This window comes from Dama dama, chromosome 5, assembly GCF_033118175.1.
Source record: "Dama dama isolate Ldn47 chromosome 5, ASM3311817v1, whole genome shotgun sequence".
Taxonomy (NCBI): domain Eukaryota; kingdom Metazoa; phylum Chordata; class Mammalia; order Artiodactyla; family Cervidae; genus Dama; species Dama dama.
In genome coordinates, this window is record NC_083685.1 from 7723630 (window position 1) to 7736688 (window position 13059).

The 13059-nt window shown below is 46.8% G+C and overlaps 1 protein-coding gene across 1 annotated transcript in view; it reads right to left on the bottom strand.

Moving 5' to 3' along the window:
* GRK3 (G protein-coupled receptor kinase 3) overlaps positions 1–12651 on the bottom strand; it is a 114402-nt gene extending 101751 nt beyond the window's left edge. Inside the window, exon 1 of the mRNA XM_061141658.1 lies at positions 12479–12651. Coding sequence (XP_060997641.1) covers positions 12479–12591 — 113 coding nt within the window. The 5' untranslated portion in view covers positions 12592–12651. The remainder of the gene's footprint in view (positions 1–12478) is intronic.
* Positions 12652–13059: the final 408 nt, after the last annotated feature.

The window sequence follows — 13059 nt, forward strand, 5'->3', positions numbered from 1 at the left end:
ACTTAAATCTACTTTCAGCAAAAGTTGCAAAATGATGTTTGTTTTTTTTTTTTCCTAATTCTATCATTCCTTCTGATTTTCTGCAATTTCCTCTTGATTTGCTGCCAGTCCTCTGTAAAGATGAATCTCTTATGATCAGCTAGGAATTTTTGTTGTTGTTCAGGTGCTCAGTTATGTCTGACTCTTTGCAACCCCATGGACTACTGTAGCCCACCAGACTCCTCTGTTCATGGGATTTCTCAGGCAAGAATACTGGAGTGGGTTGCCATTTCCTTCTTCAGGGGATCTTCCCGACCCAGGGACTGAACCCACGTCTCCTACACTGACAGGCAGGTTCTTTACCACTGAGCCACCAGGGAAGCCCCATCTCTACATTACTGACAAGGAAGGGCTGAACACACATCACCAGGCGAAGGCGGCGAGCTCTAGATGGACTTGCTGAAGTGTCCCTGACAGAGTTCCATCCCCATGTGAGCTCAATGACCTTTCTATGAGGGTTACATAGGCAACCTGTCCCATTAATTTTCTGTCATAATTTAGAAGGTACCACTAACAAGATTAATCAATGTAACATAAAAAAAAAAAAACTTAATGCATCTCAAGTACCTGACAAGTGTCTTTAAGCTGAGGATCCCCATTTACCTACTGACAGGCAGAGACGTGAATTTTAATTTTGCTTTTTGAAATAAGGGTGCATCAGAAATTAAGAAAATGAGTTTGGGGTTAAGAAAGTACCATGAACCCCTGACATGTAGCTATTCTCAATTTAAAAGTGTCATCACTAGTAATAAGTATCCTATTATTTAACATGAAATTTATGACATCTCATTTTTTCAGGAAATATGCATATACTTATGATTAACTCAACATCTGGTCAAAGTATATGTAACTACTGGAGCAGCACCTCATCAGATCCCAGCAGTTGACCTCCGGATTGAATGAAGACAACGAATCTCCAAATTGTGTTACTGAAGTCTGAAACTGACAACGTTCCTCTACCCAAACCCGAGAACCTTCTTTGTTTAGAAGATTCATTCAAGACTACCACAGAAGGTAGTCTGTGGGTGTCCATCAAAATGCACAGAATTTGAACTGAGGCTCAACTGTACCATTTGCTACCAAGGTGACCTTGAGCCATCACCCTCACTCTGAACCTGGACTTTCTCCTCAAACGGGAATGCTGAGTATCATGGAGCTGTTTCCCAGAACGTGGAAATAAGGGAAAAAGCTTGCCCTTGGAGAATGAAAATCTTAAATCAAGGCATAACACAAAGGGCAGAGAAATGCCCGAAGCTCCTCGGCTAGCAAGCCTTAGCTGCGACTTCAGCAACTGTGCTATGACTCCAGTGGAGGCCTGGCACCAGTCAGAACAGGAAACGTGGAAGTGTAGACGGGGCATCTCACCGTCAGGGGACTCACGGATTTCACACCCAGGGTAAAGCCCAGAGAAACGACCTGGTCCTGGCTCCTGCGGCTGCCAGGCCAGGGGCCAGGCCTTCTGAGCCCTCCGGCCACTGGCCTGTGCCACCTGCGTCTGCACCACGTCCACGGGGCGGCCTTCCGAGGCGGACGCTTGGGTCACAGGGCCTTCGGGCAGCCGGGCTCCTTGAGAGCCTGTGCTGAATCAATCTGACACTCCAGCTACAGTCGGGCTTTGAGATGAATCGACCAGGTGAGCTCGTGCATTTTGGGGTGGGGGAGGGGGAGCCTCTAGCTCATCAGATTCTCCAAGGGGTCTTTAAATAAGAACCACCGGCCTCAAAGAAGAGAAGGTGTTAGTCGGACCTGACTCAGCTTATGGATGCGAACTTCACGGTAGGAGGCAGAGAGAGACTCTGATGACAGAATCCAGTTTCTGAGTCTGCGGGGGGAAGACCACCCCTGGGACCACAGGAAAGACCGTGGTGTCCGAGGAGAGCACTAGCTGTCCCTCCAGACAGACAAAGTGCCCTTCTCAATGTCCCCACGTGGACATGTCTCAAGTAGTTGTCTTTTTCCTTTCTCAATTGTCTACCGACTACAGAGGACAACTTGAAAAACTAACAAGAAAGATCCAATACATGTAAAACTGCAAAGCACTATACACAAGCACTAATGCAGGTTTTTTTTTTTAATCTAAATTCAAATCTCTTGCATAAATGTGAAAGAGATGAACAACAGATGTCATTGGGTTTAATAAGATAATGTGTTCAAACCTAACTGATAAGCCCAACAAGTAGATCTCCCATCAGGATCACTGTAATTAATTCTGATCTGGTTTAGACCCTAGTTTTGGAGAATGTCTCTTAAGAGTGGAGGAAGAATTTTATCAGGTTAGGACCATTGAGGCGCCTCAAAACTAGAGTCTGGCTTTTTTTTTACTGTTCCGCCACCACCTACCCCATGCTAAAGAGTCGCGAGATACCCATAGGGCCAGAATGTTTACCTTAAAACTCTGACCTTACAGAAAGGAGTGTGTACCAGCTACTTCATCAGATCTTTCTGGTAGGACAGAGCCAAAGAAAATAACCTTCTCTTACAGAGTAACTTGAATTTTTTTTTTTTAATAATTTGAAACCTCAATCCCCTGTCAAGCAAGACACTCTATTTAAAGGATGGAAACATAAAGATGCTACCTGGTTTTCCACATGGAATTAAAAAAAACAATCAACCAAATGATTAAACCCTAAGAAATCCCTGAACACAAAAGTCTCAACAGTTTTTTTGATGTTTTTTTTTTTTTTGGCGGGGGGGGGGGGGGGGGGCACTTCCATGATGACTCAGACGGTAAAGATCTGCCTGAAATGCAAGAGATTTGGGTCTGATCCCTGAGTCAGGACAATCCCCTGAAGAAGGAAATGGCAACCACTCCACTGTTCTTGGCTGGAGAATTCCATGGACAGAGGAGCCTGGCAGGCTATAGTATATTGGGTCACAAAGAGTCAGACATGATTGAGCTACTAGTAACATTTTCACTTCACTTTTTTCATTAGCATAAACATCCTCTCATCCTTTGCTTAGAAACTGCTATTGTGCAGAGAACACCTTTCTTTTCTAGCTCAATTCTAGAGGGATGTTTTGATAAAATAATGAGTTTTCCTCCACGGCCACTGGCAACAAAAGAGAAGGCAGTGCTTCCAAAATGGAACACAACAAGGGAGCAGGGAAAACTTTCCATTCTATTCTATACTCAGGGTTGCAATGACAAGATTCACTGTGTAATCCCCTTTCCCACTTAGGGTGTCATTATAATAGGAGAAAACAATCAGTATGTGTAGCTGAAAAAAGCAGGGCCTTTTAAAGATGAAAGTCCCCTGACCTTTTCTATTAGGATAAGTTCCTTTTTAAATGCAGTACAGATCCCCCCCACCCCACCACCAAAAGCCTCACATTTGGGAGACCTTCCTGGTGGTCCAGAAGTTAAGACATCTTGCTTCCACTGCAGGGGGCACAGGTTCGCTCCCTGATCGGAGAACTAAAATCCCACATGCTGCGTGGAGAGGCCAAAGAATAGAAGGAGAAAAAAAGCCCCATACTTTTAAAAGAAGAGCCACTGAAAATGTCATAGATGCCTTGAGACATTTTCATGATGCAAAATGAAAGCCTACACTATTTAACAGCTGTGCAAATGCCTTCGCATCTCAGTTCATTTTTAACTTAAATCCTTATCAAAAGCAATACAGATACAGAAGATGTAGAAGAAATGACCTGAAAATATCACCAGTCATCTTTCTAAATAAAGAGCAATGGACTGACTTAATGACACAAAATACAAACACTATGAACATGTCATTCAAGAAAGTTTTCTAGCTGAAAATAAAGAAACTAGCTGCTTTCCCCAGCTAACGGAGTTGTCAATTTTTGAACACATGAAACAAACATTCTCTAATCCTCAGAAGATGGATCTTTTCAGCTTAATGGAAGCTCACTTTCTTCCTTAAATAGTTTAGCCTATGATTATCTGAGAAATAGACAGTGCCAGGCACTCAGCACTAGTCAAAGACAGTCCCTGTCACAATACTCATGCAGCCCATGCTTAGCTTCCAAACTCTGACCGTTTATGGAAACAACCGATCCCCTAACCAAACCAGTAAAATGAAATTTAAAAGTCATTCGCAGGACCAAAAATGTTCTCCCTGTAATGGAACTTTCAGAGGGACTCAACCATACACTTGATTTTGGATTTAACAGCTCTGCCATCACCGTATTTATTACAGTAATTTTGCAGATACCTTTTTCGTCTTCATAAATTTTAATATTCCTACTCTGCTAGGTAATATTCAGACTGATGAGCGTAGATTACAGAGCAGCGGGCAGGCTTCGGCGTGACACGAAGAACAACTGAAGGCACGTAAGTCAGCTCCCCACAGCAGCTATGGGGGCTGAGGCAGCTGCCTTCAAGAGACTGAAGATCTATTACTTTACGGACGAATTAAACTTGTTTTACAGGATCACGAAAGGAACAAGAGCTATCTGTGCACAGGATGAATTACAAGAGAGCTTTCCATTATACTTCAATTAAAAAAAAAATCCTATGAAAATAAAAAGGTTGGGGGAGGAAGTGGTGGGAGGGAGGCTCCCCAGAGGGAGAGGATGCATGCATACATAGAGCTGATTCACACTGTTGCAGAAGCTAACACAACATTGTAAAGCAATGATCCTCCAATTAAAAAATATATATATCCTGTGGTGGGGGTGGGGGGAAAGAAAGCGCTTTCCAACACCATATCTCTTCCAGAGATGCTCCCAGAAGATGACCCTGGCTGGATGCTGGAGAGGGAAGTCACCTACCCAACACAGGACTAGACTGGACGCCCTCCAAGATCTTTTCAAACATTATCTACGACAACGCCAGGTTATTAAGATGTATCTGTGGATGTCTGAGGAAGACGAGAATGCATCACCTTATGCTCAATGCACTGAAGCCAGCTGCTTTCAGATTATGATTTTTGGTTCATTTTACTGACACAAAGACTTTCTGAGGATGTCAACTCTCTCAATTGCTAAATTATCTATTTTTAAGAGTGGCTCGCTTATGAACTCTTAGGTACTGAAGCCAACATAGCCCAGAGCCTACTGGATGGATGGATGGAAGGAAGAAAAGGGAGGGACAAGAGGGAGGGAAGAGAGGGAGAGAAGAAAAAAGAGAGAAGAAAGATAGGAAAAGAACCAAGCGAGGCACCACGAGCAGAAGGTTCTAGACAAACAGCACTCCCACAAACAGTTAGAGGAAGAACACTGAGGAGAAACCTGAGATTCACCTACAAAACCTGAGAAATTCACCTACTTGGGGTCAACAATCTAACTTTTCAGAAGTCCTGCTTTCCAAGCCCACCTGCTCTGAGCATGGAGTTCACAGTCTCCATGCAACACGGGCCTTTATCTGCTACTGTTTTTTTTTACTTTTTTTGGTAATTCCAACCACAACCACCTATGGTGTAAATAAAGAAAAACTATCATTTCACATTGCTTCCACTTTTTTTCTCTTGAGTTTTCTGTGTTTGAAATTCATCTCCTCTCCTGCTCACAAATGTATGGATAGAAAATGCTCTAAAAAGACAGAGATTTGGGGGACGGTTTGTGATCAGAAAAGAACAGATATCATGTTGTACAGATGGGGAAACTGCATACACTGAAATTAAGTGATGTACTGAGGGTCTGTGGCAAACTGCCAGTGGAATCAGGGCTGTACTTCCTAGTCTAGAACTTTCTCTCCTAGGACAATATGGCAGGTAGGAGGGAGGGCACAGGAAAATTAGGGCCCAGCGATAAGGACAGCTGGCCTTCGAGTTCACTGAGGAGGAAGGTCTGGCCAGGCAACTTTCCTATAATCAGTTTTTCCTGCTCTCGAAACCCTGTAAGAAGGAAATGGGAGCGAACAAGAGTACAAGTCCAAGGCTGGGCCAAGGCTGACTCTTACAAACCACCAGTCACAAAACAGATGAGCTGCAGAAATATCTTCACTGTGTTCTCTAATGGGCTTTTTCTTTACTGTCTTATAAAGTACTAAAACGTGCTTTGGCTTCACACTGAAGCCGAAGCACAGGTGACCCAAAAGATTATTTCCAAAATCAGGAGGAATATTTAGAGGAGATGAGGGGCTTGCATTTCAGACCCATTGTTGTTCAGTCGCCCAGTCGTGTCCAACTCTTCTCAGCCCCATTCTGGACTGCGGCACACCAGGCCTGCCCCTCACCATCTCCCGAAGTTTGCCCAAGTTCATGTCCGTTGCATCGGTGATGCCATCCAGTCATTTCGTCTTCTGACACCCTCTTCTCCTTCAGACCCATGCTGCTACTGCTGCTAAGTTGCTTTAGTCGTGTCTGACTCTGTGCAACCCCATAGACAGCAGCCCACCAGGCTCCGCCGTCCCTGGGATTCTCCAAGCAAGAACATTGGAGTGGGTTGCCATTTCCTTCAGCAATCCAAAAAGGCCCCAGGGTTCTAAATTCTAATCGGTAATAAAAACAGGGGGCTTCCCTCATAGTTCAGTTGGTAAAGAATCCGCCTGTAATGCAGGAGACCCCGGTTCGATTCCTGGGTCGGGAAGATCCGATGGAGAAGGGATAGGCTACCCACTCCAGTGTTCTTGGACTTCCCTTGTGGTTCAATCCCTGGGTTGGGAAGATTCCCTGGAGAAGGCAAAGGCTACCCACTCCAGTATTCTGGGTTGGAGAATTCCATGGACTGTATAGTCCATGGGGTCGCAAAGAGTCGGACACGACTGAGTGACTTGCACTTTCACTTTCTTTTCTTTCAATAAAAACAGAGAAGGATAAAGAAGCGAAAAAGAGGAGAGGCAGCGGACTCTGGATCACATAGCCTCATCAGCATGCAAATGACTTTGCAGGCAAATGACTTGACAATAAGAAAGCCAGAGCTGCCAAGTTCATCATCTCCATTTCCCCACCACCCATGTCCAGAAAACAAGGACAGACCATCAGGCACAGAAAATGCATTTTCACCCACAGCTGTCTTCAAAGACAGTTTTCTAACAGAGGAAGATTAATCGAACGAGAAAGTAATTTTTATTGCAAATAAAACCAAAAATACAGTTTTGTTCCTTTTATCCTTTTCCTGGAAATGGAAAAACTATTGGGGGCGGGGGGAGCAGGTGGAGGAGAGTGGGCAGCCTGGGCTGCCCTTTTCTCTAAATGATAACAGACAGAAATCCTGTTGGGCAGCCAGAGGGTGAGGCAGTCTATTATTATACAATTTCTCATTAACAGCAGTGAGATCGCACTTCTCGTGTTAAACAGAACAGGCATTTAACCCCCGAGCTCCTCCTGGGAAATAAGGCAGAAACTGCTTATTCACTTAGTCATAATTACCGTTTTCTCAGGTCCCAGAGGAATAGCTGTTCTCTATCAGTCTCTGAGGATGGTCCTGACTTTCCAATGCTGCCCTGGCCGCTGGCTGAATCCGCACCCAGAAGTGTGAGATGGCAGAGCATGATGGAGAGCTCTGGGAAACCTGGGCTGAATCCGCTCCTGCCTCAGCCACGGTAAGTGGTCACCTGGGCTGGGTTCCTCAACCTTCCCGGGCACCTGCTTCTTCAGGCGCCTGCTTATTCGGGCACCTGCTTCTTTGGGAAACGGAAACGAACCGATGCTAATCGCCTGACAGGGCTCTTGTGGGGAACACACACCCTCAAGGTGCAGACTGCCCACAGAGGGGGCGCTCTCAGTGAATGGCGGTTATCACATCACTGCCTCGGGGAATTTAAGCTTCCCTCTCGCTTGACGGGACTGCAGGGACCCCAGGGGTCCTCTCTGCTCTAGGCCATCTCTTCCTCTGCTTGCCATCCACCTGCTGAAGACTGAAGTGTCCCTTCTTAGGGCCTCTAAGACACTGGATCCAAACAGATGTTTGCCGAAGCCCGATTCAGGGTACCGAGGAGGTTCTTTTAAGAGGCCAGCTCAGAACACATCGCTTCTAAGAGCTGGGACTGCCCGAACTCAAAGACATCAACCGGTCTCTCGACACAAGCCTTTTACAATGCTTGACTTGGGCAGATTCTGGGTCCCAAACTGAATGCAAGGGAACATCTATTTCTAAGAACTCCTGACTGCATGCAGTCCTTACCTTTTCAAGTCGCTGGTGCAAATTAACTTTGACCAAGAATGAAGTAATACCTGAAAGGTCAGAATAAATTACATTTGGAAAGTATAGTTTAGAGAAAAAGAAGCACACACTGTTTCATACATAGAAATGCTCTTATTGACAATAAAGAGTGCTTTTTTTCCTGAAGGCTGTTCGTTTGTTCAACCCTGACTCTAGTTCAGAGACGGCCATGCAGGCATAGAATACCCTCTAACTCAAATAGAGAGGAATCTTTCAAATCATCCTCTGGTCACTCGCTGACTGGAGCTGGGAAATTACAGAATAAATCCCATTTCCACATTAGAAGAAAACGAAGCTATTTTTCAAGACCAATCACCTATGATAACTTTAAAAGTAGACGGGTGCACAGTACCATATTACTACGTATATTATGGCTCAGCAGCTTTTCAAGGGGGATTATTAAAAAATCACTGCAAAACACAGAGCAGGCCTAATGAATTCCGTGAAAACAGAATAGTACAGGCCACTCTGTGCTACCTGTCCACAGTTAAAAAGAATCCCTGGCAACTGCGCATGAAAGTCAACATCTTTCTCAACGCCCTGTGTATTTCCAACTAGACTGTGTTGTTCTGTTGCTCAGTCACTAAGTCATGTCCGACTCTTTGTGACCCCATGGACTGCAGCACACCAGGCTTCCCTGTCCTTCGCTATCTCCCGGAGCTTGCTCAAACTCATGTCCATTGAGTCGGTGATGCCATCCCACCATCTCATCCTCTGTCACTCCCTTCTCCTCTTGCCCTCAATCTTTCCCAGCATCAGGGTTTTTTCCTAGTGAGCTGGCTCTTGTAAGCCCCTTGAAGGAAGATCTGTCAGGCCAGGCCTTGCCTGCCTCAGGAAAACAGCTCTACAACCGTGCACTGAATTCATGGGATAAACAGTACCACAAACCTTCTTCAGGACAGTCGAAAATGTTTCCAGAAAATTATAAAGGCTCTTTAAACACTTTCAGGCTTTCCCATGACTTGGAAAGGACAAGTTTTGCGATGGATGAGCCTGAATTTTCAATGTCCACTGAATAGAAATGAAACTCTGGAGGAGAGATCGATTTTGTGACTGAACCTCTTGCAAGAATGTGTCAACTCAAGTCAACTGAATCCTGCTGTTCAGAAAAGATTATGAGAGTAATGAGACGAGAGGAAAAGCTGCCTCGACTCTACAGGGCTTAAGGTGCTGACCCTTTGTAGGCCTTGGTTTCTGAATTAGTCCCTATTAAATGTTTCTTCCCTAACATGGCATAAAATGACTGGCACACACATCTGACACTGTGTGTTCTCAACTGGGCATGCGCAGAGTGTCCATGGGTCACAGTTGCCTGTCACCAATAGACCCCATTATCACCTACATTAGCGCAACAAATGTTTCAGTAAACTAGAGCAGTTGTATAATTTGAACAAATAGGCAGTTTTCACAGGATTTACACTCATTGGTTCACTAACTGAATAACGTGTCAGTCTAACAAAATGGTTGCCTCTTTGCCGTCTCTGAGAAGCAAAATCTCCCCTGGGCGGAATGTTCCATTTTGTGAGATTCTCCCGTAATAGGCAGGGGACTGCACACTCCTCATTTCATTGAAATTAGCTGGATAGTGCTTTGTTCTGTTGTCTCTCTGTGCAAAACTGGAGGAAAAGGTGAAGTAAGTGAAATAAGGAAGCACAAAAAATGCTACCGTGGCTTCAAATAGTTAGCTGGAAAAAAGAGTCACTGGGGATCAACCAATGGCGAGTTTTATGCTTCCCATTTAGAAACTGAACACATAAAGCTAAACCTCTTGCTCAGGAATGCCAGAGACTGGTGACCACACAGCTTTCCTCAAAATGAAGCTGAAACAGACTCTTATCAGAGAACATCTGACCTGTACCCTTCACCAAAGAGTGAAATCACACTAGTCTTTTGAGTCATGATGCTGAGGCATTTTCATGTGAAATTTACTTTCTTACCAGATCTAGAAATCCCCCAGCCTCCCACCCCATCCCCAAATAAAGCAGGTAAGCCACCAACTGCCATCCAGTTGGAGAAAGATGTGCAGATGTTTTACCTGATGATCTCAATGTACAGAATCCTAGCTCAGCACAAGGAGTGGCAGTGACCATGTGAATGGTCACAGGAGAAAAGTAAAGCCAGCTGAGATAAATTCAAAACAAGTTAGAATCTCTGGAGAACATTCCAATGGCCTAATTCAAAAGTCTATTTGGGGGAAAAAAAAAAAAAACAACAACAAAAAACCAGCAACAGAATAACAATTACTAAAGAGCTGCTTCCTAAAATCACTCTCCTGTTTCTATGTCTCAATTCTAAAATGTCATGAGAAATCTGCTGGCCCAGTCACTAATTCTGCCTTAAAGAGAGCATTACCAAAGAATGTCACTGACAACAAAGGCCTTCACACAAGGAAGTGAAGACCCTAAGCACTAAGGATGTTCTTAGGAGGGACATTAAAAAAGCAGAAGTCACATTAAGTTCAAAACACCAAGAAAAACAAAATGAACAGAAGTTCCTAATTTTAATAATAGTATATATCACCCCTCCCCCCCAAAAAAAAAACTGTCCATGAGTTAAGATTTGTTGATTTTACATACAGATACTTTATATACTTAGGATTCCCTGTCCTTAAGGAAGAAAAAGAGGAAAAGAAACTAAGCATTATATATGACATTTATAGAAATGCAGGGGGTTTTTTTGGTTTTGTTTTTTTTTTTAATGAAATTCAGGTTTCGTTCGGGGTTCCTGTTTTACTTAGTTTTCCATTTGCCAGAAATTTTAAACACCACTGCTTGTCAGTGAGCTCCAGACATGTTAAAGTCTGGAACAAGAGTGCTGTATTCACGATGCTCCAAAGGGCTTCCACTCTTTCTGACATTTCCTGCCTGTTCCTGCTCATCAAAGTAGGTTTTCCCCTGCAAAGCCAAGATGCAGGGGCTAAGAAGGGCAAGCGAGCCAAAAACATTCAGGACACACACCTTCATGTACACAGTTTGACTTTTCACAACAAACAGCACAAAGGGACTGATATTTTCTATATCGTGGGGCTCAGGTTCCTGGACTTGTAAAAAATAATCTGATGATCACTCAGCATCACAAGAAAGATTCTTTTTTTCCCCTTATGCCAAGGTAATATTTAAGCAATCTTAGACAGAGAACACATGAAGGGCTGATGCTTTCAAATGGAGAATGGCTTTTAGTTTTAGTTTTCAGTAATATACAAAAATACATAGTTTTAAATTCACCGTTAAGAAGATGCCTCATTGTACCATCAACTCCACCAAGAGCTATTAAGCGTCAAGGAGCCACATTTGCTGTACCACTGGTGATGGTGTTATTTAGGAAGGAAGCTAAGGGAGGGGAAAAAAAGAATCCAACTCCAATCCTCTGATACACTTATCTGAAACTCACTATTAACCTGATAAATGACCCTTTCTGGGGTAATGCCAATGATATGGACTAATCAAGTCTTTTATTACTTCACCAATAATAAATCATTTCTGAGGCAAAAAAATTACAACTTGGTATGGACTTCACCAAGACCCTTGCCAATTCAATCGGGTCCTTGGCTAGTAATTTAAACAAAATTTCTGCCTGGAATCACCCATCCAACATGCGTTTTGAAGTGATTCCCATTTCAACCTTTTTATAAAGTGCCGCCAGTGGGACCTGTCACCACGTACCAAAGAGAAAATCAAGTGGGTCAGAATTCACTACTTGCTGCCTGGTGGACCTTAAAAGGGGGAGCGAGCATGGAAAACGGTAATTTAAGTGCCCGGGGCAAAAAAAAAAAAAAAGGCAACTCGCCTGCACTCCCCAACTAAGGCGCCCAGAGGGAGCTGAGGAGAGGACGGAGGTGGGAAGGGGCACAGCCGCAGGAACTCTGTAAGGAACGGCCGGGATGGAGCGCCAGGGAAAGAGAGGCAGCGGCGGGCAGAGGGACGGACGCGGCAGGCGGGGGACCGAATCGGGGGCTGGAGGGGAGGACGGGGATGACACAGGTGCGGCAGGAGGGAAGCACAGCACTTAAACAGGGAGGACCACAGGGACTGGGCTGGCCCGAGAGAAAGGCATGGGGCAGGAAGGGGGGCAGGGGCCGGGCTTGGTCCAGCGAAGTCACACCGCAGCCGAACAACCCCTCACAGGGGCGCTCGCTGCTCGCCGGCCGCCGCGCCGGGCACTTCGGGGCGCTCTCTCCCGGAGTCCCCTCCCAACAGCCCTCCGAGGCCCCATTTCAGAGACGGGCACGGCGAGGCGGTCCCCTCAGCGCCCGCTCCCCACTCAGCGCCGGCCCGGGGGTCAGAGGCGGACTGAGCGCCCGACCCTCCCGGACGCGGGGGGTCGCTGGCGGCCGCGCGGGGGGCGGCGGCGGCGCCCGGGCGCGGGGAGCCGGTACCTGGGCTCGGGCAGGACGATCTTCTTGCTGGCGCGGGCGGCCGGGGTCGCCTTGCTCTTCTCCATCGCCATCAGGTAGCTGACATCGGCCAGCACGGCCTCCAGGTCCGCCATGTTGGCGAGCGGCGGCGGCGGCGGCGGCGGCTCCTCAGGACCCGGACGGGACGCGCTCCCGCCGCCGCCGCCGCCGCGCCCCGACGTTGGGGGGGCCGCCCCGGGGCAGCCCCCCCGCGCCCGCCCCGCGCGCGCCGCCGCTCAGCGCCCCACGCGCGCCGCCGCGCTCCCGCCCCGCCCCCGTGCGCGCGCGCGCGCCGCCGCCACCCCGCCTTCCGCGGGGGTCGGCGGGGAGCGCGCGCGCCCCGCGGCCAGTGCCCCTCGGCGCCCGAGCCCAGCAGCCCCGCTTCGCGCCGGCTGACCCGCTCCCTGTGGGCGCCGTCCCGCCCTCCCTTCGGGGTGGCCACGGGGGACTTCCTCTACTCCTCCTCCTCCTGCTCCTCCTCCTGCTCCCGACTTCCCGCCCGCAGCTCCAGGCGCTCTCACGCCGCTCTCTCTGCCCCCCTGGCGACCCCTGCGAGCTGAGGG